At 35.5% G+C, this 27,787-nt stretch overlaps 1 protein-coding gene across 6 annotated transcripts in view; it reads left to right on the forward strand.

Moving 5' to 3' along the window:
- The window catches only part of GOLGA4 (golgin A4), a 61,042-nt gene that overhangs the window by 24,669 nt on the left and 8,586 nt on the right, over positions 1-27,787 (forward strand). For 5 of the 6 annotated variants that reach the window (XM_035316672.1, XM_035316673.1, XM_035316674.1 and 2 more), the window contains 14 exons: positions 564-647; positions 1,458-1,605; positions 3,944-3,964; positions 7,598-7,776; positions 8,265-8,396; positions 9,387-9,542; positions 10,490-14,790; positions 15,480-15,601; positions 16,730-16,860; positions 20,573-20,686; positions 22,256-22,276; positions 22,445-22,513; positions 23,133-23,208; positions 24,867-24,970. In XM_035316672.1, coding sequence (XP_035172563.1) covers positions 564-647; positions 1,458-1,605; positions 3,944-3,964; positions 7,598-7,776; positions 8,265-8,396; positions 9,387-9,542; positions 10,490-14,790; positions 15,480-15,601; positions 16,730-16,860; positions 20,573-20,686; positions 22,256-22,276; positions 22,445-22,513; positions 23,133-23,208; positions 24,867-24,970 — 5,658 coding nt within the window. The remainder of the gene's footprint in view (positions 1-563; positions 648-1,457; positions 1,606-3,943; positions 3,965-7,597; positions 7,777-8,264; positions 8,397-9,386; positions 9,543-10,489; positions 14,791-15,479; positions 15,602-16,729; positions 16,861-20,572; positions 20,687-22,255; positions 22,277-22,444; positions 22,514-23,132; positions 23,209-24,866; positions 24,971-27,787) is intronic. The other variant, XM_035316675.1, reaches the window with a different exon arrangement.

Below are 27,787 nucleotides of genomic sequence, written 5' to 3' on the forward strand. Positions count from 1 at the left end.
AAATCTGAGAAGTACAGCAGTACTCAGCTTTAGTGCTGGAGAACAGTTGCTCTTCTCTCGCTCTATGAGCGTTAGCCCAGTTTGAAAGAGCTCAGGAAGGTTCAAGTGCTTCAAGCACATTTTCCAGGACAAGAACAGATAAAATGCTGCATTGCTGAGATTCCTTTGTAAGCCAAGATGCAGGTAGAAAAGCAGATGCGTTAGGCATGTTCTTGCTCAGTTTACTTTATCAACTCTGATGTTCACAAGAGAATCTGCGCCTTCAGATACCTGAATTGTTATGGAAACTATGGGGCAGTCTAGCACTGGGAAATTTAGAATTAATTTCAAGCTGCCTACTTTTATTTTGCTTTGATTTCCTCCTCTACTCTACCTCTGAGGCACAGTACAGGGTTTCATTCCTAGCCTGCTTCATGTTTCTAATGTAATGACAACTTTGTTGGTCATGTACCAATAACCTATGATTCTTTATTAAAGCAAAGCATAAACTGCTTGTCAGAAACTCTTTTCTTACGCCTGGTGGCGTTTTAAACTCTTGTGATTGGGGTCTTTTTTTTTTTTAGGATCTCCACATGGCTGAGAAGACTAAACTGATTACACAGCTGCGTGATGCAAAGAACTTGATTGAGCAGCTAGAACAAGACAAGGTAAACAAGGAAGATTTTTTTCTTTAAACTGTAGTTTTGGAAGAAGACTGGTTAAACTCAAAATATTTGACTTTCTTGTATTAGAAACTGATCTTAGTTACCTAGTTTGGTTTAATTTAGATCCGATTGCAACAAGCAAGTAATTTAAGCTACTTGAGAATTCTATTATATAGATACTTTAGCATGTTCGTCTCTTAGGTTGCACTTAATACTGCAAGAATGTGTTATGTAGGATGTAATTTGAAAAGACATAATGATAAGTGAACTATTGGTTACCTCAATACAAGATTTTAAAAGTAAAATCTAATGAAGATGAGATAAAATGTAAGGGAATTAAATGCCCAGTTCCAGTTTGTCATGTTTTGTTGCTTACAAGATCTTTTGTCACAGTTACTACTTACAGTAACTTCTGGTGGTGTAACAAGCAATATGACTAACTCATCATCTGTGCCTGCTGTGTAAGGAGAAGTAGACATGTAACAGTGCTTTCTTTTAGTTTGGGTTTGTTTATAGAATGCATATTTCAAAGGAATGTATCTGTCCCAGGAAAAGAAAATTTTCTGATGGTCCTTGTTCTTGGAGGAGTTCTTTTTACTACTAGATAAACTTTGGTTATTCATCAAAACAGCCTCTATTCTTACGGTGTTTTTATTATCACTTTATGTTATCTGACAGAAACATACCATGATTTCCAATGTAGCAATAGTGGACTGAAGTTTGTTTCTGACAAGGAGTTTCCTGGCTTGAAGTTATTTTCGATATGCATTTTATATGTTTGTTAGCTCTTTATCACAAGGACCTATTCCACAGGGCATGGTAATCGCAGAGACAAAGCGACAAATGCATGAAACATTGGAAATGAAGGAAGAAGAGGTAGCTCAGTTGCGTGCTCGGATCAAACAAATAACTACAAAAGGCGAGGAATTAAAAGAACAGAAAGAAAAGTCTGAAAAAGCTGGTAAGAAATTCTGGAGATTATTAGCTTTCACATTGAACATGATGAAGCTTCAGCATGGTCTTTTTGCAGTTGTTGTTTGGAATGGATATTATAACATGCTTTACTTCTGAATGTTCTGCCATATCACCCCTGCTAACATTATTACTAACTTCATTTCCGACCACCAGTTTGACTGTTTTGTGTGATAGTCTGCTCTAAGTTCAACTGGAGTGAGGAGGGAAACCGCTGAAGAAGCTGTACCCTCTTTGTGTAGCAGAAAATATTGATACAGTATTGTATTGGTGTAATTTCAGGAGGAAAACTTTGGAAAGACAGTTTTTAAAAATAAATTATCATAATAATGCCATCTGTATTTGATACAAAAAGCAGCAATGAGCACATAAGAGCTTGGGAAGAACTAGAGACAGCAGGATGTGTTACAACCATAATAAATGTTTTCTTTTGATAAGTGTAGTGGAAGCATTTCTGCTTTTTTTTTTTTTTTTTTGTAGTGAAACAGCAATGATGATACTTTTGTTTCAGGCTTGGAACCTAGTTTTTATACAGCTATTACTCAATTAAGTTTACTTTTGTTGGAAATTTGATAATGTTAATGATGTGTGCTTGTAGTCAGTCCCCTACCTTTGTTTTTTTAAACATAATGAAAACTGTTCTGCATTGTATCTATCAAAATTCTTATAGAAGCATTTCATTTGTTCACATAAGCATTTAGGGTGGGTTCACTGTCTTGGCAGAAGCTAAGATGTGGTTAGTTTATATAAAACATGCATTATGCTATTTTTTTCCGTAAAAAGTATTGAGAAGCTCAAACCATATACTTCATAGCAGTTTATTTTGAATCTGTGTAAATTAGGCCAGAATGTTCAATTTTAGAGATTAGTTTGTTTGGCTGGTTCATTTTGCTGTAATGTGGAAGAACGAATTTAATATCCAAAACCAGCAAAGGAAATACAAAGATACACAGGGTGTTCACATAGAGGACATTTGAACACCCTGTGAAAATAACAAACATTTTGGTAGGGTGCCTTTTTTCCCTACCCTTTCAGGTTGCATGTGCATTTTTAGCTTTGGAAAATGCTTATTTCAGAAATCAGTTAATCTTTTGCTGAAGTTGGATTGTGTTCAGTTCTTGGAGACTAGAAAGCTTTTCTTCAAGATACTGTCTTTAAAAATAAATTCTTAAGTATAATTGTAGTGCTTCTGTAGGTACAAAGTTATTGCTGCTGTTGTCTGAAACACAGCAGCTTTGTTAATAATGTTAATTGGTAATATTGTAATTTCCTCCCGCTTATGTAGCTGGAAACTGAAAATAGGTTAAAAATGAGACTCTGGCTACCTAGAATACTTAGCTATTGTAGTGATAAGTAATTTCACTTATGAATAATGCAGTGAATACTTTGCACTGTACAAAGAGGAGATTTGTGTGTCAAAACATTCTCTCGTCATTATTTTAAGTGCTTCTGGTAATGTTTATGGTGCATAAGTGTTCACTTTACCTTTAGTTCGTTATTTCAGCACTCTGTTAAGCATATATGTATATGGATGTTGGAACCCTCTGAAAATTTGTTAATGTGACTTCTAAGATAGGCAAAATTGTAAGGTGACCCGTTAGGTTTTTCTATGAATTCTAAAAAAGTTGTGGTACGCATCTGAAATAGAGCATAGTACAACTGAAACAGTTGTTCTGGCATCTGAGAAAACCACCATGAATATTGGGAGAGCTTGGACTGACTTCTGGGTCTCAGCCCTTGATTTTCACCAGTCCGAAGAATTGATGGTTTCATGTATTTGAGTTCAGCATATCTCATGTTTCTTGGCTAGTTAATGTGATTTTTAATTCTAGATTTTTTTTTTCTAGATTATGATTCAGTGAAGAATTTATCTTGTGGAATAAAGTGTTTATAGGCATGTTAAATTTCACTTATGGCAAAATAAAGATAAGCATAATACCCTTACACTTGGTACCTACTTCATCATAGTGGTATAATGTAGGCTAAAAAGTGGTATATTTTGTGGCCACTTGATATTTTGAACTAGTGTTACATGTCTGGCTTTTTTTCTGTGTGATGAAGTGACTTTGCTGAAAAGCACCAGTGTTTGAATTATTACAAGTAAGAATTGTAACAGCTTAATGTTTCTGCATTTCTCTGTGCTGAAATAGTAAAAATATATGTATGCTTATTTTGTGCATGATGTGTAAACTGTAACTGAGTGTCCCCAGTTAATGTTGCAGTTCAATTTTTTGTAGTTAGAGATGCATTATATTGAAATCTCACAGAGCATCTTGTTTTTGTGCATCCACACATGCCAATAAGTGAATCATGGTGCCTTTCCCAAGCCTTGTATGAACAGGACTGGGGTAAGGGCTCTTTTTTCTTACATCAAACATTGGGTGCTTGGGCTGGGCTCTAAAAAGTAAATTATGTGTTTCTCAGGCAATGGCAGTTCTTTTACTTGCATCAACTGCAACTGATTTTTAATGCTTTGCAATGTACATAGATTTTCCTTCAACAAAATCAGTCATATCATTTGTAAATTTACTGTTAAACTGGATTTTTTTACTCCTGAATACTTGACATTAGTCTTTTCTGACTTCTCAGAATGCAGGTTATTGACCTATTCATATTCTGTAAAGTAAAACAAAGTCCTTAGACAGCAAATTCATACTGCTTTACTTGGCTGTTCTTTGCAGGTGCAATTTCCTTTGCAATCTTAATTAGCTTATGCTTTGCACCTTTCTACAGAGAACAATCAAGCCTCGATATTCATTTATAAATCCTACCTGGATGTGCAAACCAACTATAGAAAATGGATCGCGCCTTTATTTCTCAAGTAGCTTTTTGGCAAGATGCTGGCTCTCGGCTTTCAGTATGAAAGTATGCAAAGCCCTCCTTTGCCGTCTCTGTTCGGTGCTTTCTTCACAACTCCGAGCAGTAGATGGCACTAGAGCTGAAGATAATGCACGTCTGCAGTACTGGTGAGAATAATCAAGGTCTTAACAGTACAGACTGGGATTACTCTGGGTAGTAGAGGCAAGGCAGGGAGAGCTGTGACTAATAAGTTGGAGTAGTGTATGTAAAACAGTCAACTTTACAGTCCACATTTCATAAAAATTAGTTTTGCAAACCTGGCACTTTTCAAACTCTGCTCAGGCTCTTTTTAATTTTATATACTGTACAGGAAAGCTTCCTGTTAGTCAGGTTTTGTCAGATGAATGAGATCTTGCAAGCCTTGCTCAAGACCTTGTTGGTGTGCTTGTTATTGTTTCTTTTTTGCCAGTGTGCCTTTGTGGGTTTTAACTGATACCTTAAATGGAAGAAACTTCTCTCAACAGTAGCTGTGCTGGTTGGGGAATAACAAAGGCAGTGTCTACTTTTTGGGTTCAGAATAGACGTATTTGGATAAAAGCACAGACTTCTTATTCCAGGCTTTCATCGCCAGTAGAACTAAAAGCTTCAATTGATAAGAATGTAGTAACAATAATTTAGACCATGTTCTGTCTCCTTGGTGTTAGTCCTCTACTGGTTTGAAACTTGCTTGTGTTGTGCTACATTAGAATTAACTACTTTGATGTCAAATGTTCTGTTTGCTGAAGTGCTAAGACGGCCTGAGATGCATATAATTTAACTTTTAGAGAACTAAGTGTGTTTGTGAAGTGTTGCTTCTCTATGCTTTCATACTCCCTTGACATTTTATCCACCAGCTTTCGTCTGGCATTTGTCTTAGCATCCTGCTTGCATTTACGGCGATGCAGCTGTCGTACTGCATGTTGCTCAGCTATCACATCTCAGTAGTCAATCCTAGTGTGATCCTGAATCGTCTCTCTGGTGGATTTGTGGGCTGTGGCAAATGCATTAGCCCTCCTTTCTCAGAAGGAATAGGTTTCTCTCAAATAAAATCAAGCTTATGTTGCTCAGAACAAGAATCAGAAAATGCTTATGAGAAAGTGAAGTAACTTAATATCCTTTAGTTGCAGGTTTTATTTGCAAAGCTATATTTGGTAAAAGTTGGTAGGGTTTTTTAGGTTGATTTTGCTCTCTCTGCGTGCTTTTGCTAGGGCTGAAGGGGGATGAGAGAAGTCCCTGCCAGTCTCCAGACACAGCTGTGCAGCCTGTGTTGGTAATGGGGGGTGAGGGAGAAGGACTGGAACCCACCTGGCCCTAGGTGGTGATTGCCTTGGTGGGGACAGCATGCTTGGAAACATGGTAGCTACCTCTCATAAGGAGCTATAAGCCTAGTGCATGCTGGCATTATGCTTTAGACTGTTCTGCTCTTTGAAATAATCTCTGGTGTTCTTAGCTTTTTGTAAAGAGTTCTAGTATTGAAGTAGAAATGGGAATGAAAAAGTAGATACAGTGATGTGCTTCAGTATTGGCAAGGTCCATAGCAGCCCTGTTGCATCCTAAACCATAACTGTTGCTGTGAGTAGTCATAGAAAGGCTTCATCAGAAAAACAGCTGGAAAAGGTCAGACTTCGGGTGAATGCAATCTTACAGACTTAACTTACTTGAAAACATATTTGCCACATTGGCTCAAAAAACATAGATTGTAGTTAAAGGTTCCAGTTTCAAAGAAGTTATCTGAAGATTTTGAATAGAAAATTTTCATTTTTTAAATTCGTGCCTGAATGTTGTTAAAGATGGGTAAATGTTTATATTTGTTTCATAAAGAAAGGATTACAGGAATTGCTGTGAATGCCTACTAAGCAATGGTGTATCAAAGAAACCAGAGATGTCTGTCTTTTGGGGATAGAGTGGAAGAAAGACTAGCATACTAAATAACATCTTAAAAAAGATTTTATGTCTGTTCTCAGACTAATATCCAACCAGTCCAAGTTTTTCTGTGCTCTGATTAATTACAAATGTGATACTGGCACTATGATTTTGAATTTTACAGAGGTTTTTGGCATAAGATCTTTTCTGCAAAGAATTAACTGTATACTATACTGTTTTGAGACTTCATTTTCCTTTGACATGCAGCAGGGGCTTTCCATATACACACCCTATTCAGGAAAAGGGACTTCACTGATAGCAATGACATTCTAGTCCAGTGTAAGTCTCTGCAGGTTCTGCCATCGGTTTCAGTGAAGAACTCAAATGCTGGTATTGAAAAACAATAAGAAGAAAACAGCTCACAATGCAGGAATTGATTTGCTTTCTGTCTACATCTAAAGGATCATCTATGAAGTGAATAAAATATGATAAAATAGTGCTTATCATAGGAAGCAGCCGAAGATTTATCGCTTCCAATGCGTAAATTAAAACGATTCAGCAGACTTGTGCATTTCATGCAGAAGTAAATAACTTTTATTGCTCCTGCTTGAGAGTTCTTTTGAAACATCTTACAGATATTCAAGGTTTTTGATAGCAAATGCTAATTATGTTTTCCTTAGATTTTTTTTGCAAAGATCAGTCTTCATAACACACGCATGTTTTTCCAGTGTCCCTTTTAATTGCGTTGATAGTAGTTCATATTAAAAGTAAATAGTGAAATAATGAAACTGACGAAAAGCCAATTGGTAAAAGCCATCTTTATAGACTCCGCTAAAAACACAAAATTTAAAGAGAAGATTATCAAGATTGCACTGGTTGAAGGGAACAGTTCTTAGGTAAATAAAGTGCTCTGGTAGAATACTTAAGTATTCTGTTCAGGAAGAGTTCTTTCATGATTCAGTAAAAGCTGACAAGTTTATTCAGCACATATAGCCAGAGAAGGGGCCATAGTTTTTTTATGTGGTTTTATACTTTATAGTGATTTTAGGGAAAGAAATAGAAGCTATTGAACTCCAAAAACAACCAAGGCATTCACAGCTATTTGATGGTTCTCTTTCCTTTTTAGATAATAAACCCATGTGAATTCTCAATGGATTCTTAAGCTCTTTCTTCTCTCCCTTGTCTAATTTACAGTTACTGGGAAGCTGTTCTTCTGTTAAGTGACATAGCTACTTCTTGACTACCTTTTTTTTTTTTTTTTTTTTTTTTTTCCTTTGCAGCTTTTGAAGAGCTTGAGAAGGCTCTGAGTATTGCCCAAAAAACAGAGGAAGCCCGGAAAAAATTGCAGGCAGAAATGGATGAAAAAATCAAAGCAGTAGAAAGGGCAAATGAGGAGGAAAGGGTAAATCTTCAGCAGGAGTTAACCAGAGTGAAACAGGAGGTGGTTGAGATTATGAAGGTAAAATCTGAAACTGTATTGCTGTTTTAATCTAATCATGCAATTGAAAGTAAATTATAGTTGTAAAATTCATTGATATATCAGAACTTTGTTATAAAATTCTTGCTGTTCAATGAATTCTAGAAAAAATAACTTCTGAGATTAAACATTTATTTAAAACATAAGATGAACTAAAAAACTCTCCATGCAGATTTTATTCACTAGAAGTTTAAAAGCAGTATGTTCGTCATTGTAAAATGAGCAGTGTTTCTTTTATTAGAACTATGAAAGGCTTAAGAATGAAGGTGGGTAACTTCAATCTTGAAAATAACATCTGACAGGGCTTCTTACTATTAGGTTACTCAAGGAATTGTTACTTATTCAAAGGAGACGAATAGGTTTGGTTTCTTCTCTCTGCACTGCTCTTCTTATTGCAAAATAATGCAAAGTGTTTTGTTATTTAATGTTTCAAAATCTTTTTTTTTTTTTTTCTGACTTGTAATTCATAGAAGTCTTCAGAAGATCGTGTTGCTGAACTGGAAAAATTACATAAAAAAGAAATGGCTACCAAAGATCAGGAGCTGAATGAAAGATTGCGGGTCCAAGAAAAGGAGTTCCATGAGAAGATGAAGGCAGCTCTTGTAAGCATTGCTAAAACGTGTAGAAAAGACATTTCTCCAAGTCTGGGGTGGAACTGGAGTTCTCAATCTGACCTCATTCCACAGTGGGAGTCCTTGTGCATTCAGATATGGGTGCCCTCCCAAAGTCCAGGAGCTCAGAGACGCATGAAAGGAAAACAGCTGCAATGATTCAGACTGAATAATGATAGTGAATCACTGTTGGTGTTCACTGACAACTGTATGATCTGGGAAAGATTCTTATTTTTAACACTTTGTTAGACATGTTTTTTTGAATTTCTACCGCTGGATCATTGGGGATTGGCCAAAGAAACTAGAGAAAAAGATGTACAATGAATGAGGCTGTTACTTGAAATGTATTAATATATCCACTATGTCTGTGTTATGTTGAGAGGGTTATACATTCATAGTGGTTGATCTCTGGGAAAAAAAAAAAAATCCTTTGAAGTCAGGCTGGCAGGGATCGCTGGTTTCTTTGCTCTTTTCTGTAATTTATAGACCACTTTAGGTCATTGTGCAGTTTCATTTAATAAATGGACACTCTTTTATGCTCCTCCTTTGTGGCTGGAGACTAGGACTGAGGACTTCAACAGGTCCTTCCCAAGCATATTATTTTTTTTGGGGGGAGGAGGGGAGGGATATTTTTTAATTACAAGAAATAGAAGTGTGAAAATATATTAGCAGTAGAATCAAGTGAGGACAAATCTTTAATTCTCTAATATGTTACTCTCCATTTGGTTGGTCTCCACTATTAAATGCTGAAGTCTCATTACCTTTGTTAAACAAAGAAGAAGACAAATGGTTGCTAAGAAAAGAAAATGGAAATGATTTTATAACAACTTTATTTTCACAGATGAAATATACACTGTGTTTTGTATGTGAAGAAAATATATACGATTAGTGTATGTTAACTTGTTTGTAAATACCCTGTTATACTGTTTTTGAAGGTGTGGACCATTGTTACAGTTTATTGTTTTGCTCATTTTTATACAGGAGAAAAATCAGAGTGAATGTTTAAAAACTCTTCAAGAACAAGAGCAACAGGAATCCCTAGCCTTAGAAGAATTAGAGCTGCAGAAGAAAGCAATACAGGCAGAATGTGATAAGAAACTTCAGGAGATGCATCAAGAAGTAGAGGCTTCTAGAACTGTGAGTAAATATTCCAGAAGAGAAAACACTTTTAAGAATTTATTTCCATGTATATATATACATGTATATATATATATAAAACTGTGACAGGTTTACAGATACTGTGCATTTCTTGTCATCGGGTTTGTTTTAATTTCACAGTGTTTTTGAAGTGAGCGAAACTATAAATATTGCTATAGTGTGCTGCAGCCCCCCCCCTTTTTAACAAGATTGGATGCACAAATATAGAAATCCAGTCTTAGTCATGCTGTAGGATATAAATTCATACCCATGTACATAGGTTTTATGTACATTATACAGGAGAGTAAAGCTTTATCAGTGTAATTTCTGGATACTACTACCATACAAACACTTTAAGGCTGCTTAAGTAAGGATTTGCATATTTTTTTAAAGTATCTTTTGCTTTATGTCACAAGTAAGATTGTATTATTTGCAAGTTTGTACATTATTCAACAAACACCCCAAACATTAAGTTAGAATTTTTGCCTTTAGAGGCGTTTTATCCTTCCAGCAGCAATTCAGTGAGAGGTGGAATTAAGATAAACTAGTATGTATGTATAAAGCCCAGTAGTCCACATGAACTCAAGATATGTTTAATAATGTATGTTTGTTCTTTAACAACAACAATAACAGAACATTGTTCTCATAAGTATTGCTTGAATTATTTTGTTTGAATAAATTAAATTATTTCCACGTTTTTATTTAGTCTATTCACTAGAGTGGAATAGAACTTCATTTTTTCAATTAACTAGCTTAACTTGATGGAAGCAATGGTGAAAACAAATTAAATTAATTAAAGGTTTATATTAAAATGGTGTTTGTTATAAACAATAGAATAAGTGACTTGTAACTATAGTTGCAATTTTTGTACATGGTTGTTTTTTTTAATTTGATCATTTTGTTACATTTGGAATACTCATATTCTTTAAATCTATATTCTCTAACAGAAGATTCTTGAATTGGAGAGCTCTCTTGCAAAGTATTCAAAAGATGACAGAGACCAATCAGAGGAATCGAGCACTCTGATGGAATCTCAAAAAAAGCAGCATAATAAGGAAATTAATGATATTGTTGAAAAACACAAGAAAGAAATGGAGAACATGCAACAGCAGCAGGAAAAGCTGTGGACAGAAAAACTTCAAATTCTAAAGCAACAACATGCAATTGAAATAGAAAAAATGAGAGAAAAGCAAGAACAAGAAATAGATACAATACTGAAAGAGAAAGAAACAGTTTTCCGTACACATATAGAAGAAATGAATGAAAAAACTTTAGAAAAACTTGATGTGAAACAAACTGAGTTAGAAGCACTGTCATCTGAGCTATCAGAAGCACTAAAAGTACGTCACGATTTAGAAAAAGAACTCTTAGAATTGAAAAGTAAAGCAGGTGAAGCAAAGCAAGAATTGGAAGGAAAGTTGGAAGAAGAGAGGAATCAGCACAAAGAAGAGGTTGAAATTATGATAAAAGAGCATGAGATCTCTATTCAAGGAGTTGAGAAGGTACTCAAAGAAGAACTGAATCAACTCAAGCAATTATTGGAGGAGAAGGACAGACATCTGGAGGAAATAAAAGCACATGAGCAGAAGCTAAAAGAATGTGCAGAAAGATCTGAAGCTGAACTTGTCCAAGTGTCCACAAAACTGGAGGAGGTTTCGCAGTCTCATCAGAATACGTCTGATGAGCAGGCAAGGACATATGAAGAGGAATTAGCAAAGCTGCAGTACAAACTGACGGATCTCGAAGGAGAAAAATCACAATTTAGGGAGCAGTTAGAAAGAACTGAATCCCAGTTGAATGAAGTCAAGAATGAGTTAGAATCATACATGTCCCAGGTACATGACCTGAAGCAGCATTTGCAAGAGCAAAGCAATGAAAATATGCAGAAAGTAACCTCTCTCACACAACAATATGAATCTCAACTGAAGGATCTACAAAGAGAGGCTGATGAGACAAAGCAAAGTCTAACTGAGAAGGAAAAGGAAATTGAACACATGAAGAAGTTACAGAACGAACAAGTGGAAGAGCTTAAACAGAAATTGTTAGCCACAGAGGAAAGAACTAGTGCTTTACAAGGAGAATGTGAAAATAAACTGAAACGTCAGGAAAATAAAATGGAGAAAATGAAGCAGAAATCAAAAGATATGCAGGAAGCCTTTAAAAAGAAACTTGCTGAGCAGGAATCTAAACTAAAAAGAGAGCTTGAAAACAAGCAGTTGGAGTTCAGTCAGAAAGAGAGTGAATTCAATGCTAAAATGCTAGAAATGGCACATGCCAGCTCAGCTGGAATCAATGATGCTGTGTCAAAACTGGAATCTAATCAGAAAGAGCAACTGGAGAGTCTTGCTGAGGCTCATCGGAGGGAGTTGGAAGAAATTACCCAGAGCTGGGAAAAGAAACTCAATCAGCATGTTGAAGAGCTCCAGGAAAAACATGAAATGGAACTGCAGGAGAAAGAGCAGGAAGTTGGAGACCTGAAACAGAAACTTGCCACCTTCAGTGCTGAGAAGGAAGGTTCCAGGACAGAAATAACCCGACTGAAGGAAGAACAGGTGAAGAGGGATGAGACCCTGAACCAATTGCAAGAACAGCTAAAGCAGTCATTGGCTCATGTGGATGCTTTGTCAAATAGTGAAAGTGACCTGAAAACACAGCTCCAAAAGTTGGAAGGTGATCTTAGTCAGTCCCTGAAAGAGCAATCAGGGCTTCAGGAGCAGCTCAGTAAACAGAAAGCAATCGAAGAAAAAGACAAAGCCAAAATTACTGAGCTGGGTGATATGCTGAAAACACTTGAGGAGAAACTCCAAACTGTGCAATTTTCTCAAGATAAAGATCATGAAAATTATGAGAAAAAAATTGAGGCATTTCAACAACAAGAAACTGAGTTTAAGAGGTTGTCAGGAGAGCTTGAAGCACAATTGCATGCTTATTGGAAGAATGCTGAAGATCTGTTGCAAACAAAAAGCAGTGAATTAATTGAAAAATATAATGAAAAAATTGGCCTAGTAACATGCAAAATTGCAGATTGCGAGCACCGAACTAAAAAAGTTAAAGAAGTGGTATTAGTTAAAATAAATAAAATTCTTGAGCTAGAATCTCAACTTAGAGTAGTAACAGAGAATCATTCTGCTGCAAGTAGTTCTTTACAAAAGTCAATGGAGCAGCTGCAAGAGAAGGACGACTTAATTATGGCCATGAGAGCTGACATTGAAGGACTTGTAACAGAAAAGGAACAATTGCAAAAAGAAGGAGGGCACCAGCAGCAGGCAGCATCAGAAAAAGAAACTTGCATAACTCAGCTCAGGAAAGAGTTATCTGAAAATATCAATGCTGTCACCTCAATGAGAGAGGAACTCCAGGAAAAAGAATCAGAGATCTCTGCTCTCAACAGAACAATTAATGAGCTTAATGTTAAACTTGAAAGTACAGTAAGTTTAACAGAGAAGGAAGAAGCCATGTCTCTGTTAAGCAAGCAACATCAAGAGGATCGATTGCAGTTGTTAAACCAGGTACAGGAGTTATCAACCAGAGTTGAGACGCTGAGTCAGGAAAAAGCATCAGCTCTCAAGCAGATAGATCATTGGACAGCCAAGCTGTCAGAGTGGAAGATGAAAGCACAAACAAGATTTACACAAAATCATGAAGCTATTAAAGATTTGCAGAGCAAACTTGAACTAAGCAATACCCAAGCCAATAGAAAAGATGAAGAGCTAAATAAGCTGAAAGAGGAGCTTGCTAAACAAGGCAAAAGTCTGGATACCTTAAAAAGTGCATTGGAACAAAAGCAAAACAGGATAGAAAAACAAGAAAGTGAGTTAACTGCAGAGTTAAAAATCCACACAGCAAGAATTGCCGAACTAGAAGAACATATTGCTCAGAAAACTTCAGAAAATGATTCCTTGTTGGAGGAACTTAAAAAGTATAATGAACAAAAAGAGACAGAGCAAAAAGAGGTAGCTTGGCAACTCCAGCAGGCAGAGAAGGTGGCTTTTGAAAAAGACAATAGGTTAAAAGAGGCTAAAGAAAAGGTTCTCCATCTTGAAAAGAAAATAGATTCACTGAAAGCTGAATTTGAAGCAAAAGAGAAGGAATTTGATCAAATGAAATCATCAATACTTAAAAGCAAGGAGGAAGAACTGAAAGAATTAGAAGAGAGACTGAATGCGGAGAGTAGCACTAAGTTGGCAGATCTGAAAAAGAAGGCAGAGCAAAAAATTGGTTCTATTAAAAAGCAATTGATGTCTCAGATGGAAGAAAGGGAACAGCAATTTAAGCAAGATAGAGAAAATCAGTTAAGAGACTTAGAACAAAAAGTGCAGGAAAGAGAGGCCAAAATTGGATCCTTAGAAGAACAAATCCAAAGGTCAGCAAGAGAGTCTACAGAATTAGAGAAAGAAATGCTGCAAAAAGTAGAAGGTGCAAAAGCTGCTGTAGAGCAAGAAAAAAATGAAATGCTTGAGTGTGTCCAACGGACGTATGAAGAGAAAATTGCTGTGTTACACAAGGACCTGACAGAAAAAGATGAATTGTTGCAGAAGTATGAAAAGGAACAACGAGAAAGTAAAGACTCTCATCTAGAACTGCAAAACAAACTGGAGGAACTCCTTAAAAAATTAGAATGCATTGAGAAGAAAAATCATGAGGAGCAGAGTGTGACTGAAAGCCTCAGGAAAGAACTTGAGGAGCAAACTAAAAAATACTCATTGTTAGTGGATGAGCATGCTCGGTGTGGTGGTGATTTAGCAAGCAGTAGGGAAGAAGAATTGAAAGCTACAGAACAAAAACATTTGGATATGGAGAACATAATTGGAGATTTCCAGAAAAAAATGCAGGAAAAAGAGTCAGTCAGTCAATCTTTAGAACAGAAGGTAAGAGAGTTGGAAAATAATCTGGTGAGGGTAAATGAAGTGCACAAGATGGAGATGGATGATGTGAGCTTGAAATATGAAGAAAAACTAGAAAGTTTACAGCAACAGCTAGAGGAAAGAAATGACCGCTTGAAAGCTTTTGAGGAAAATGTTGAAGAAAAGACTAAATCTGGTTTGGAGCTGCAGAAGTTACTAGGCGATATGCAGAACCAGCAGAAGGATTTGCAGGCTAAACTGGAAGAGACTGAAAGAGAGAAACAGAAACTACGTAAAGATGTAAACAATCTTCAAAAAGACTTGCGTACTCTGCGAAAAGAGCATCAGCAGGAGCTTGACATAGTTAAGAAAGAGTCCTTAGAAGAAATGGAGCAGAAAATCAGGTAAATTCTTTGTTCCTGGTCTGATTAACATTTCTTTGCTTTATTTTCAACTAAAACCGTAAGACCACTTTTGATCTGTTTCAGTGATGGTTCTTTTCAGCATTAACAGAAAATACAGTTCCCTTAAACAGGAAACAAAGTCTATTAAAGCTTAATTCTGATGGCTTCATATCCCTACTCTCTAAGGTATCTTAGCAGCCATTGAAAATTCAGATTGTGAACCTGGGGGAGGAGGAGGTGGTAGAAGACAAATGATATCAAGAATTGTTCGTATGTACTGCAGAAACTGTAGTATGCTCTTCAGTGCTCTAATAGTTTCCCAAGTAAAGAATTCCCTCAAAACTTTGCCTGTAAGGAGCCCATTCTTTACTTCTGATTCTTCATCTTCCTCGGGAAAACAAAAAATAAAAACAAAACAACAAAAAACACACACACACACACACACACAAATCTTTTGGAGGAGGTGGGAGGGAGCCTGGTGGTTCAATTCTGCTTTTTAATGAAACACCTGTACCTTCCAGGTTAATTCAATGGGAAGGAGAATCCCACGGAATTCTTCTAATTCAAAGCCAGCCCATTCTAAAATAGTTTTGGAGATACTCCTAGATTTCCTACCTTGCTAAGCTATTCTCATACTCCTCTTTAAACTTTTATTTCTTCAGTGTATTTTTTTTGACTTTTTTGTACAGGTGGGAACAAGAAGATATTGAATTAAAGCACAACTCTACATTAAAGCAGTTAATGAGAGAGTTCAATACTCAGCTGGCTCAAAAAGAAATGGAATTGGAAACAGCCTTAAAAGAGACGATCAGTAAGTGGAGTACTAATGTACGTGTAATTAGGAGAGGCTAAAAAGTAGCCAGAAAATGGATCTTCAGATGTTTTGGGCAAGACATTTTACCTGGGACTCTGATAAAGATATATATTTTATGACTTATGCTGCCTAGAGAAATCAGGGAAAACCTCTCTTGCTTAGCAAAGAACATAGGAATGTTAATTGTAGCACAGTTAGGAAAACACATGTAGTTGTTCTTCCTTTGCCTATAGGCTCTTTGATCTTTCACTATTAATGTTTGCATCTGTCATGGCAAGAGTTACTATTGAAGAGGTAGCTATTGAAACTAAATAACCGTCACATGTACCAAAAAAAAAAAAAAAAAAGGTTCTTTTAGAGGTGAAAGCACATTAGTATTACAATGAAAACTTACCACTTTGGCTTCAGCAAAACAAACCTGTTACACTTTGTTCTTGACTGAAGGATGCCTTTTAGTGAAACCTACAGAATAATGGAACATCCTGAGTTGGCAGGGACCTATAAGGATCAAGTCCAACTCCTGGCTCCACAAAGGACCACACAAAAACCATACCCTTTGTCTGATTGTTGTCCAGATGCTTCTCCAACTATGTCAGGCTTAGTGCCATGACTACTTTTCTGGGGAGCCTGTCCCAGTGCCTGACCGCCCTTTGAGTGCAGAACTTTTTCCTTAATGTAAGAACTTTGAGTGCAGAACTTTTACCATAATCTAAGTTGGAGCTTGAAAGAAGAAAGTATCTCTTTACTTCACAGTTACTGAAAGTGCACCTCTAAGTGAGGTATTTCTGAAAATTTGTAGCCGTTTCAGATCCCTTCTGTAGATAGAGTAGGAGATGGAATTACTTGATAAATATTGGTTGTGATATTAACTTTTAGAGAAGTTCCAGAATCAGGCTGAAAAAACTGATACGGATGCCAAACTGTAAGCAATAAAATTCATACATATTAGAGTTCAGTGACATAGTTGTCACTGGTATGGTGAAAAATGAATTATCTTGGCAAATATTCTTTATAGATGCCTTTCATGATTGTCTTTAATCTTTTATTTAATACTGTTGCGAAATAATATATCAAAATAAGTATGCTTTTTGATGTTGCCTGTTTTTTTTTTTTTTTTTTTAACAGATAAAGCCCAGGAGGTAGAATCTGAATTGATAGAAAATCATCACATAGAGACAACACAGTTGCATAAAAAAATCGCAGAAAAAGACGATGATCTAAAAAGAACTGTGGAAAAATATGAAGAAATGCTTGAGGTATCATTCTGAAAAGTGATATGCCTACATACATTTCAAAATAATTCTCCTTTTTTTCATTACAAAACTTGTCAGAAAATCAATGCATTCTAGTAAAGTTCTTCTGAATCTCACTGCTTGAATTATACCTTATATGTGTGGTGTCCTAGCTTCTAATTAAAATGTTTGTGTATGTTTTATGAACATGTAAAAACATCAGAAACCAGTCTCTGATTCAGTAAAAGCTATCTGGTTGGGTCTTTGTTCTCGAGCAGTTTTTTCTGTGCTCCAGATTCAAATGAATGTAAGCAAGTTAAGTCTAAGTTCTACTAGATTTTGTTGTTTTTTCTTTTAAGTTTTTAAATGGTGGTGTTTATATGTCATCCTCATGGTCTAGCTCCCTTCTGTGGTACTCTATCTGCATTGGTACCATTGCCCTTAAAGTAAGGTTCTGTTCCGTGCAGGGTGTGGTCTGTTTGTGTAGTTTTTTATGCTGGTAAAGCTCTTTTTTAGTTGTAAGTGAGCAGTCTGTCTGCATGACATTTGCAGATGAACATAGTAAAATTTAAACCAGAAGTTCTATTTCAGCCAGGTTAGGAGTTCAGGTAGAGCAAAAATGCCTGACTACAAAAGACTGATTGTTTTTTTGGTGCTAGACTGTACATTGTATTGGGATGAATGCTGTAATTTTGGTAATTTTAGTCCTGCTTGCACAAATAATCGTTAAAAAGATTGTTTCTTGAATAGTACCATTGGTAATAATTGTAAGCGAACTTGTGTTTATGCTCAGTTAACCAGTCCAAAGAGCTATATACTGAGCATGTCTGAGTGCCTATCCCTAACCTGTAGGCAGATTGTATATTTTGCTCTATTTCTGGACATCTGGCAATTTGGGTGGACATGGCAGGCTTATTCAAGTCCTAACTTTAAAGGTTCAAATAGGTCCATGATTGGAAGTCATGCAAATATAATTCCTTTCTGTTTTCTCATATGTTTAGTCTCTATGTATGTCAGAAACATCATGTGCATAATCTTGCAGGTGTAGGCTAATTTGACTGTTTTGATTGGAGGGCATGAATGATAATGTTAAAACTGCAGTAAGCTGTTGTAGTCTTGATATTTTAAATTTCAGACCAAGATTTTTTTTTTTTTTTTTTTTTTTTTTTTTTTTACCTAATGGTGTATTTTTGTGTTTTTCTGTTACTTTGGAAGAAAGAAAAAAAAAACAAAACAGAGAATTTGCCTTGTTTGCTGAAAAGTTATTGCAACAATCTCAAAAGTGGAAAAATATTTGTTAAATTGAGCGTGTCCTATTCATTGAGATCCCTACTAAAAATAGGAACATATGCATACACAGCTGTATGGATTTCCTCAATTTAATACAGAGTTACCAGTTATTACTCAAGGGATACCTGACTTGACTCATGGTTGATTTGAGAAACTTTGTATCAAGACGTTTATGTGGAGGTGTTTCTCTGCCACAAATGGTAAGAAGATGAAGCAAAAATAATACTAGTTGCAAGAATGAAGCTTGCTCATGTAATTGTGGAGCTTTTTGCTGGTTTTTAAATGTGGTTAATGATGCTAAAAATTAGACTAACTTGATGTGAGTATATATTAAAGATTATCAGGAATAATTCAGTCTGTTAATATGATGTATTTATGAAGTGCTCCCCTGGCACTTCTTTTGCTTTATGTGCTGTTTGCTTACCTTTCATAAGCATTTTTATCACATAAGATTTCATTAAAATCTCCCTAATTAAAGAACTTACAAAGTCAGCATGTAACTCGAGGGCTAAGTCTTTTTTCTATAAGTAAACTGAAGTATATAATTAAATTGAATGTTGTACTCCAGCTAGTTTATCGTAAGTCTTATCTTTCAGCTAAATACGCAATACCTAATTTCAGGTGTGTATTCTTTCATTTTTAATAATGTCTTCCACGTAAATAAGGATAGGCTCTGTGGCTTATTGAAGTCTTAGTCTATAACTTAAGGTAAATCCAAATAGTATGTAGTTCGTATGTTTTCAGAGTATGCCAGATGCTGTATAGAACAGTAAGTTATTATAAACCCAGATTCTGTAGTATGTGAGAATCCCACATGATCTCTAAATGTTTCAAATTGAAAATCAGAATCTCTATTCGGGGGCTTATACAAATGACCTCTTACAGGTAGGTCCCTTTTACAGAAGTGTTATTTGACTTTTTGAATTGAGTTTCTCTTTTGTATTTCAGCTACCTTCTGTGACTAAGAATGATATACATGTAATTTTGATTTATCTGAATGGACAATAGTCTAGAAAATGTAAGAATTTCAGTTCTTAGTGTAAAAAAATAGAAACAACTGAATATACTACCTTTTGAGAGTTTTTAACTAGAACAGTATAACTATCTATAAAAGAAACTGAAAAAAAGAAAAAAAAGTGTAATTGTTGATGTATTTTTGAGGACACAAGTCATGTGAAGAAAAAATAATGCTTGGGGTGGGGGGAGGGGGGGCGGTCATGATGTTTGAGCCATGTTTTTAAGGTGGATATTCTTAAAACTTCTAGGCTGTAAAACTTCCTCAGGTACCATGACTTCCCATTCACTACCTTTTTTTTTTTTTATATTATTTGTTTTGTGGTGATGTGTGTTTTCAGCTTAGTCAATTGGGGGAGAATGCTTATTCTTAAGCAGGGTACAGAGTGGCCTTACATATTTGTTTTTTACTTACGGCTTACCCTAAATCTGTTAAAGCTGGACCAGCCTGCTAGTTCTCCAGTTACTTTTCCAGTGAACATTTTGTATCACTATAGTTTGTACTCCAGAGATTTTGCATGGAATGAAAAATTTTGATCAGCCAGCAATGCTTGGTAAGAGTTGATTAATTGCAGGAATTTGATCTGGTACATACCAGAACAGGCAGCTCACTACCATGCCTGGTTTGTGTGAATAAAGCTGAGGCTTTAATTTAGCTCAGCAATGGAGATCTGCAGTTTGAGTAGGAATTCTATCTCTTAAGCTTCCTAACATGTTACCTCACAAAAAGGCCAGAGGGAATATATTTTTAAAATATACATATTTTTACAAAGTGCTAAATAGGTGGATTAAATTGCTAGGAATTAGATCATCCTATTTTTCTCATAAATCTACTCGTCTTGCTGTCATAAAAAAAGACAGGAATGTTTGTTCCCTCTTTACCGTTCTTGCCACTGCTTCTTCCCTCCATGCTGCCCAGTGCCCCCTCCCCAACCACCTCAGTGAATGGGAGGTTGCTGTTTCTGTAAATAAATAAATAAAATGCTTTAGGAACATCCTTGGGAGAGTTGGTGAGAAAAGGATTCAAGTTCTTGTCACTTCTAGAGTATAAGAGACAATTCTGTATCATTATGTGTCCCATTCATAAAGGTCATATAAGCAAGCACAATCTCTCCAGCAGTATACTGGATTACTCTCGAACACTGTAATAGTGCCAGGGAAGAATAGCTCTTTTTTTGTAATTTTCAAAAAGATATCTGTAATCCTATGTAACGTGAATTGTTGAAGGCCTGCAAAATCGTGTTAAGTTCCTGTGGTTGTTCTGTGCTCTTTCGAAGTCCTGTAGTATAACTAGCCCTTAGACTGAATTTCAGACGTACTCTGTTCTGTGTATGGCATAACACTTTGATTGCATTCAGTCTGTTGACATTAGGTTTTGAGTGGTTAGCTGATGAATAATTGTATAACCAGTATTTTGTCTTGTATTTTGAAGGCTCGTGAAGAAGAAATGACAGCAAAAGTTCATGAGTTGCAGGCACAGTTAGAAGAATTGCAAAAGGAATACAAGCAAAGGATGGCAGAAGAGGAGCATCGAAACCATGAAAATGTGAGCTGGCATTATGTTTGCTGTTTTATCTCTAAGTGTGAAACGCTTAGTCTTCCTAAAATTCTACAGTTTGCTCTTAATTGGATTTTTTATATATCTGACCTTCACTTTCTCATACAGTTTGTGTTCTTTTAGATGTTAACTTTGTCCAATGTGAGCTTCCTTTGAATCTGCAGTATTTGATGCTACCCTTTTTAATATATGTATATATATATATGATTTTTTTTTTAATTATTGGGATGGGTTTTCCTTTGCCTTTTGTGTCTTCTTTTTTATGTTGATTTTACTGGACACCCTTTTAGAACGAAAGGATATTGCATTATGTCATTTTTAATGTGATTTTTTTTAAATTGAAATTCCAAACTGCATTGAAATAGTCCTTTGAATACATCAGGTGTGGATAGAGAACCCTTTGTTGAAGGAAGAGTTGGGTGCATGCTTTTTTGTCTTTCTGAAAACAGATTTTAGTTTGAGAAAAACATTGATGAATAAAAATACTTCTTGTTATTACATTGAGAAGAAGAAAAGTATAGGAGGTGTTGTCATTGATCAGAAAATTCATTTTAGCCTTATTAGTTTTCATTTTGATAACAAGTACAAAAACATTTATATTATTACATCATTATATGATTGTGTTGTTACATATTATATATTTATAACAAGCACTAAAAGTATTTGACACTACAAACTTACAGTACAGATAACCTCACTGTTCTTAGTTTTGATGGGAGATAATACAACTTATGTTTGCTTCCTGTTGTACACTTACAACACCCGTTATATTACTGTTATTAAGTATTCCATGACATGAGTGTTTTCCTAACATGAAAAGCAAAAAAAATTTTAATCAACCATAGTCCCCCTGCTGGTGATAATCTAGCATAATCTAGTATGGAGGAAGATTTTTAATGGACCTCTAAACCCTAACCATGATTCTGAGAAATACTTGTATTTGAATCTTTTGCCTTTAGGACTTCTCCATTAACTGTGTTTCACTACCGACTTTGTGGAAGTCTACTATAACTACATGCAGTCATTTAGTCTCATACATTAATCATCAAAATTACATATTCACTGATAGGACATGAAACTTGCATCAAACCTATGTATCAGTGATGGTTTTGATATATTTCTCAGTTCTACTCAGAAGTGCGTTGAAATCAAGAATTGTTGTTCATGTTACATTTTCTTACCTGTCTTAATTTTTCCATGACTTGTCCTTGATATGTTTGTCTGAAACTAATTCTGTTACACAATAACGTGTATTTGCAGCTTTACAGAGCCAGATGAGAAATCTGGACAGGGATGTGAACATACCTGAGCATAAGCATACAAATCCGCACAGGGATCTGTGCAATCCACACCATATGTGTGCAAATAATTCACCCCATAAATACTGTTTAACAGTTATTTTTATAAATATATGTATGATTGTGTAATTTCAGTTTTAATTATCGGTTAATCAGTGAGTTGATGTATTTTATTTTTTTAGCCGGTATACAATGAACGATATATTCATTTTTTTTTTCTTACTTGGATTTTCATCTCATTTTGTTGTTGTTGTTCTAGGTGACAATATCAGAACTTAAGGTAAGTTGAACTTCACAGATTTTTGCTTTCTAGATAGTGCTGTGTCACAGCAACTTAAAACTAGGAATACTCTTAAGTTTATATGTATTAATTAAAAGGTGAAAGTTTATTGAAAAGTTACCTATCATATCTTCTGAAGTTTATTTCTGCATGTGGCTGTTCTTTCAGGCACAGCTGGCACAGAAGACAACACTAGTCAATGATTCAAAGTTGAAAGAGCAGGAGCTCAAAGAGCAGGTAAAGGTTTGAGCTAGGGAAAAAAATATTCTTTTTGACTTGTATTTGCAATATTAAAGGTTTTGTTCTTTTGAAATGATGATGTATTACATCTCCACGCAGGAAGTATGGAACTAATATGTATGTAAAATAGTTTCGAGTCATACTATCAGAAGATCTGTGCACTTTTTCGAAGTATTCCTCTATCCTGCATCTATGAAAATACCAAATGTTTGTGATGCAAGTTATCAAAGATGTTTGCACAATGAAAAATGTAACAAAATACTTCATAAAATTATGGTTCTCCTCTTTTTAAAAAGCAAATATTTTTTGATGTTAGGCAAAAAAAAACCTCTTATCTGTTTATGTGTATAAAATACACATGCATATATCATGTCTATATAGGTATATATGTGTATATTCATAAAATTATCTATAGATACTCTCGTGTATGTAAGTACAAACTTTCTCTTAGGTAGTGAGGCACAGTTTTTAATAACACACTTTTTTAATGCTTGCCTTCATTAAAGAGCAAATGCATTCTGCTTTAATAGAATGTCATGATATTTAGCTGAAAATTCTTATGCTTAATTTTAGCTTCTTGAAGCACCAGTTCTCATCTTGACTGTCCTCTGTTTAGATTCATGTACTGGAAGACCGGCTGAAAAATTACGAGAAGAACGTTTATGTCACATCAGTTGGAACACCATATAGAGGTAAATACACAATTTTCGTCACATAAGTTTTTTCTTTGTTTGAAAAATACCCTTTGGTTTAGAGTACTTATTAAAATATCAGTCTTTTTGAAACAATCTTAAAATGTTTTTATTATCTTGTCTCTGTTTTCTGTTGTAATAGAGTTGGTGTGTGATTTCAGAAGAGCAAATCATGTAGAATTTTGTTTGATGCCTGTTTATGTGTCTTACAGTTACAAGAGCACTTTATCAAAGTTCTTAAGCTTTCTGTATCCCCAGCGGGAGTGATATAGGCAGTGTTGATAAAAATGGGATGAAGGGAAATCATATGTCTTATTGAATTAATATATATTTATGACTCTTTAAAATCTTAACAATACAAACACGAGATTTCACAGTGATCTGCAAGATTTGTCCTGACATCTTGATCACAGTAATGCTACGTCTTTTATTTTAATAAATGTGCTGTTCGTATTTCATAGAATCGTTAAGGTTGGAAAAGACCTCCAAGATCATCTGGTCCAATCATCACCCTACCACCAGTATCACCCACTAAACCATGTCCCTAAGTGCCACGTCCAACCTTTCCTTAAACACCCCAAGGGACGGTGACACCACCACTTCCCTAGGCAACCCGTTCCAATGCCTGACTGCTTTCTAAGAAATGTCTCCTGACTTCCAACCTGCTCCCCTGGTGCAACTTGAGGCCATTCCCTCTAGTTCTATCACTAGTTACCTGCAAGAAGAGGCCAACCCCCAGCTCCCCACACCCTTTCAGGCAGTTGTAGAGAGCAGTAAGGTCTCCCCTGAGCCTCCCCTTCTCCAGACTAGACAACGCCAGTTTCCACAGCTGCTCCTCATAGGACTTGTGTTCCAGAACGCAAGTCTGTATCTGTTCCGTATTTAAGAACACTCCTGTAAAGAGTCATAGTCATAAGTTGGTTTTGTTTCTTCATATGTATCCTCTATCTCCTGTCTTATGTGTAGTTTGTGAGGTAGCTCAAGTTTGTCTCTTGGTCTCCTACTACAGTTGTACAGGATCCTTGATAACCTATAGCTAGCACAGATCAAAAGTATTTTACTGGAAAAAATATTAACACTTGCAATTATTTCAATTTTTCTTACATCTGCTTTTCCCCTATTTTCCCACTGCTGTTCTTCCATCCTTTTAAAGTAAAGCATTTTTACAAACAAACAAGAAAATCAGAAATTGAGGCCTGTCAGGACTAAATAGACTTGTTTGACTACCTTAAATTCAGAATCTTTATTATATTAGTTCATCTTTTCTGCATTTACTCTGAAACCTAAATGCATGTAATTCAGATGAATTGACATAACATAGAAATTAACTCATAGTCAAGAAAAACAACACAATCTAAGCAAAAACATTCTAAGCGCATCTGTTATGAGTAAAGAAAATGCACAGATTTTCATTTAAGAAACGAAATTTCAGGAGTAACATATTGTAAAGTCTATTGAAGTAAATGTGCTGATCCATTCTATTTTAAGCTTTGGTAAATTGCTCTTAATAAGTTTTAGGCATTTGGTAAAATTATGGTCACTACTATGGTGTTTCTTAGCTCATTACATTTTATTCCAGTCACTTTTGGGCTAAGAGTAACTTAGATTGTTGTCAGTGACTCTCAATATAAATATACTCTTATTTTTTATTGTCACAGATGGAAACCTTCACCACACTGATGTTTCTCTCTTTGGAGAGCCTACTGAGTTTGAATACTTGAGGAAAGTGCTCTTTGAATATATGATGGGTCGTGAGACTAAGGTATGGAAATTTGTATACAGGGACATGTGATTTGGGTTAGAAGTTGAGCTCCCTTGCTGTCCAGATTTGAAACACCATGTGTTTGTGATTCATCACGTTGTCTGTTACTGTCACTGGATTCAACAAGCTTTTTTTTTTTTTCCACCCAGAGAGGCATGGTCTGTATCTTCACAAACTTCATCAGCATGCTGAGATGAAGCATAGGGGAAACAAAAGGGGAGAAGGCTGGGGAGGGAAAGGGGGGGAGTATCAAATCTTTCACCAAGATACTTAAGGAGACTAAAACCTCAATAGGTAGGTATGGTTTTACTAGCAAAAGCCCTGTTGTCAATCAAGCTTAGTGTACTTTGAATGCTGGTATGCATTATATTAGCAGAAGTACTTTTTTGATGTCATCTTGAGACAAACAGGATAAGTAAGAGTTGCATTAAATAACAGCTTGTTAGTTGCTCAGAAGACAGTGAAATACTTCTTTAATTTTTCCTTAAAGATGCCTTATAAGGCTCCCAAATCTCCATACTTTCTCTAAAGAGTATTAATTTGCTTTTAAAAGCAGTGAAAAGCTGCACAGTAGGCTCTTGTTGGATGCTGACAAGCTTGTGAAATCATTCCTAAGTTGGGATTTTATGAGTTTATAACAATACTGATGCTTAGAGATTGACCAGATTCAAAAGAGGTATGTCATAACACAAACATTTTTCTTGGATGATAGATGCTATGTGGATGCATATATTTTTTTCCTCCCTGGATTTTTTCCATTCTTTGTAGTACTGCTTTCAACTTGGACTACTGTTAAGCAAAGATTTTAGGCAGGTTTCTATGTTAATTAGGTTTGTTCTCATGGTGCTCTGTATAGAATAAAACTTAGTCTATGCAAGACTTCTTGTCCTTATGGGATCCCTCTTTCTCTTTCTTTTTATCCCTTTCCTTACTTTGATAATCCATTTTTATTAAAAATAAAAATGCCAGTTCAAAAAAAAAAAAAGTATTATTAGTTAGCTTCTCTTCACAAGCCTGTGGCTCATTGGATGGCTCTCTTACTTTAAGAGCATCTGATTGAAATCATTAAATAAAAATATGTACGCTGCTGGATGTTATGTTTTTGAATTGTGAGGGACATAGACAAGAGGGAATGTTTAAAAAGAATTTTTCAGCAGTGCTTCAATCTCACCCAGCCCTTGAAGAGGGGATGACTCTTGCAGATAGCTGATGCAAGTAGCAAAGTTGCATTCAAGGAAACCTAATTTGAAACCTCTTCTGTCATTTATTAATGCTGTTTCTTATTGGTCTTCAAAATATTACTGTACATGCTTCAAAACTTTGGAAAATAAAACTGATTTTATTTTCCTTTTCAACAGGGACATACTAAAATTTGCAGCTGACTTGTTCAATAACAGCAATAAACATGCTAAAGTAAATTGATTATAGGTCTCTTCTGCCATTCTTTCAGTTGCTTAGATGAAAAGATATATCCATCTTACATATATCTTTCATATAAGAGTAAATATATAACGTAAGCAAATATGAATAAATATATTTACTTATTTGCCCTGGACAATACACTGTCTTTAACCAGAAGGTGCCATACAACATTTCGACACACAGGCTCCTAAAAGCAGATAAGTATTGTGGGGGAGATAGAAATTTAGTTCCTGCAATAACTTGAGAAGGCATTGTTTTAAAGTTTATATAATTGAATGGGGAAATGCGTTTAATTCAAACAAGCAGAAAAACCTACTTTCAAACCACTATACATTTTAGCTTTGGGAAATTAGATTTAGATAAGAGATGGAGAATGACAAGCTTATTCAAACTGAATGTGATTGTGTTACTCTCTGTTGTGTGTTCATATTAATATGATTACCTCTTAGCAGTATTTACGTGAAGATAAATGTTCTTATATATTGCAAAAAAGGGAAAAAATTATTGTATTGTCTAGTCCTGACCAAGACTGTAGTTGCACTTCCATTTGCTAATGGAACATTTAAATGGAATGAAAGCTGACATTTTACTAATTCAAATATGAAGGTATTTTGATGGTTTCTTCGCTTTTGCCTTCAATGGTACTTACAAGCTGATACCATGTGCTTGTTGTTCAACCATTACACATGTAACTGGTAGAACTGAGCTTAGTGTCTGTTCTCATGAGGATTGTGTTTTATCTTATTTACTGAACTATGTCTTGAAAGCTGTTTGGTTTCTTCCTGCTGTGCAAATTGGAGAACCATGAGCAATGGTGATGTGATTGATAAAATGTTTTAATACATAGTCTAAATGTGTTCATAAAGCATTGATAAGCATTTTTTTTTTTTAATTCCCAACAGAGTCCTTGAGTTAAAAGATCTCTACTGAGATCTTTTGGTGCAGACATACCCTCCTCCTAGCTTTGGTTTTCCGGGACCAGGCGAAGCAGTTTTTTCTAGTTTTCTCTTGTAAGATGTATGGTCTATTCCCCAGATCATTTTAATGGCTCTACTTTCTGCAGGGTATCCTTTTGGAGTACAAATAAATACTCCATGTCTCAAAGTTGATTCAGCAGTGAAATCAGTGATCTCTATGGGCATGATTTGCTCTTCTTTGAGAGAAGTTCAGCAGAAGCTGTTTAACTATACAGGACAGTTTGCCATCAATGTGGCCTGATAAATGATTCTGGAATTGTATCGAGCAGAGCGATGAACAAGTGAATCGCTTGTTTTGAAGTGCTGGAGACTAACTAACACTCAAGAATTACAATAATGATGTAATGATGTAATGATGTAATCTATATAACCTGCAACCTGTTGCAGTCATTATAAACTGTTTGACCAATGTACACAC

Source organism: Oxyura jamaicensis, chromosome 2 (genome assembly GCF_011077185.1).
Source record: "Oxyura jamaicensis isolate SHBP4307 breed ruddy duck chromosome 2, BPBGC_Ojam_1.0, whole genome shotgun sequence".
In the NCBI taxonomy this organism is placed as follows: domain Eukaryota; kingdom Metazoa; phylum Chordata; class Aves; order Anseriformes; family Anatidae; genus Oxyura; species Oxyura jamaicensis.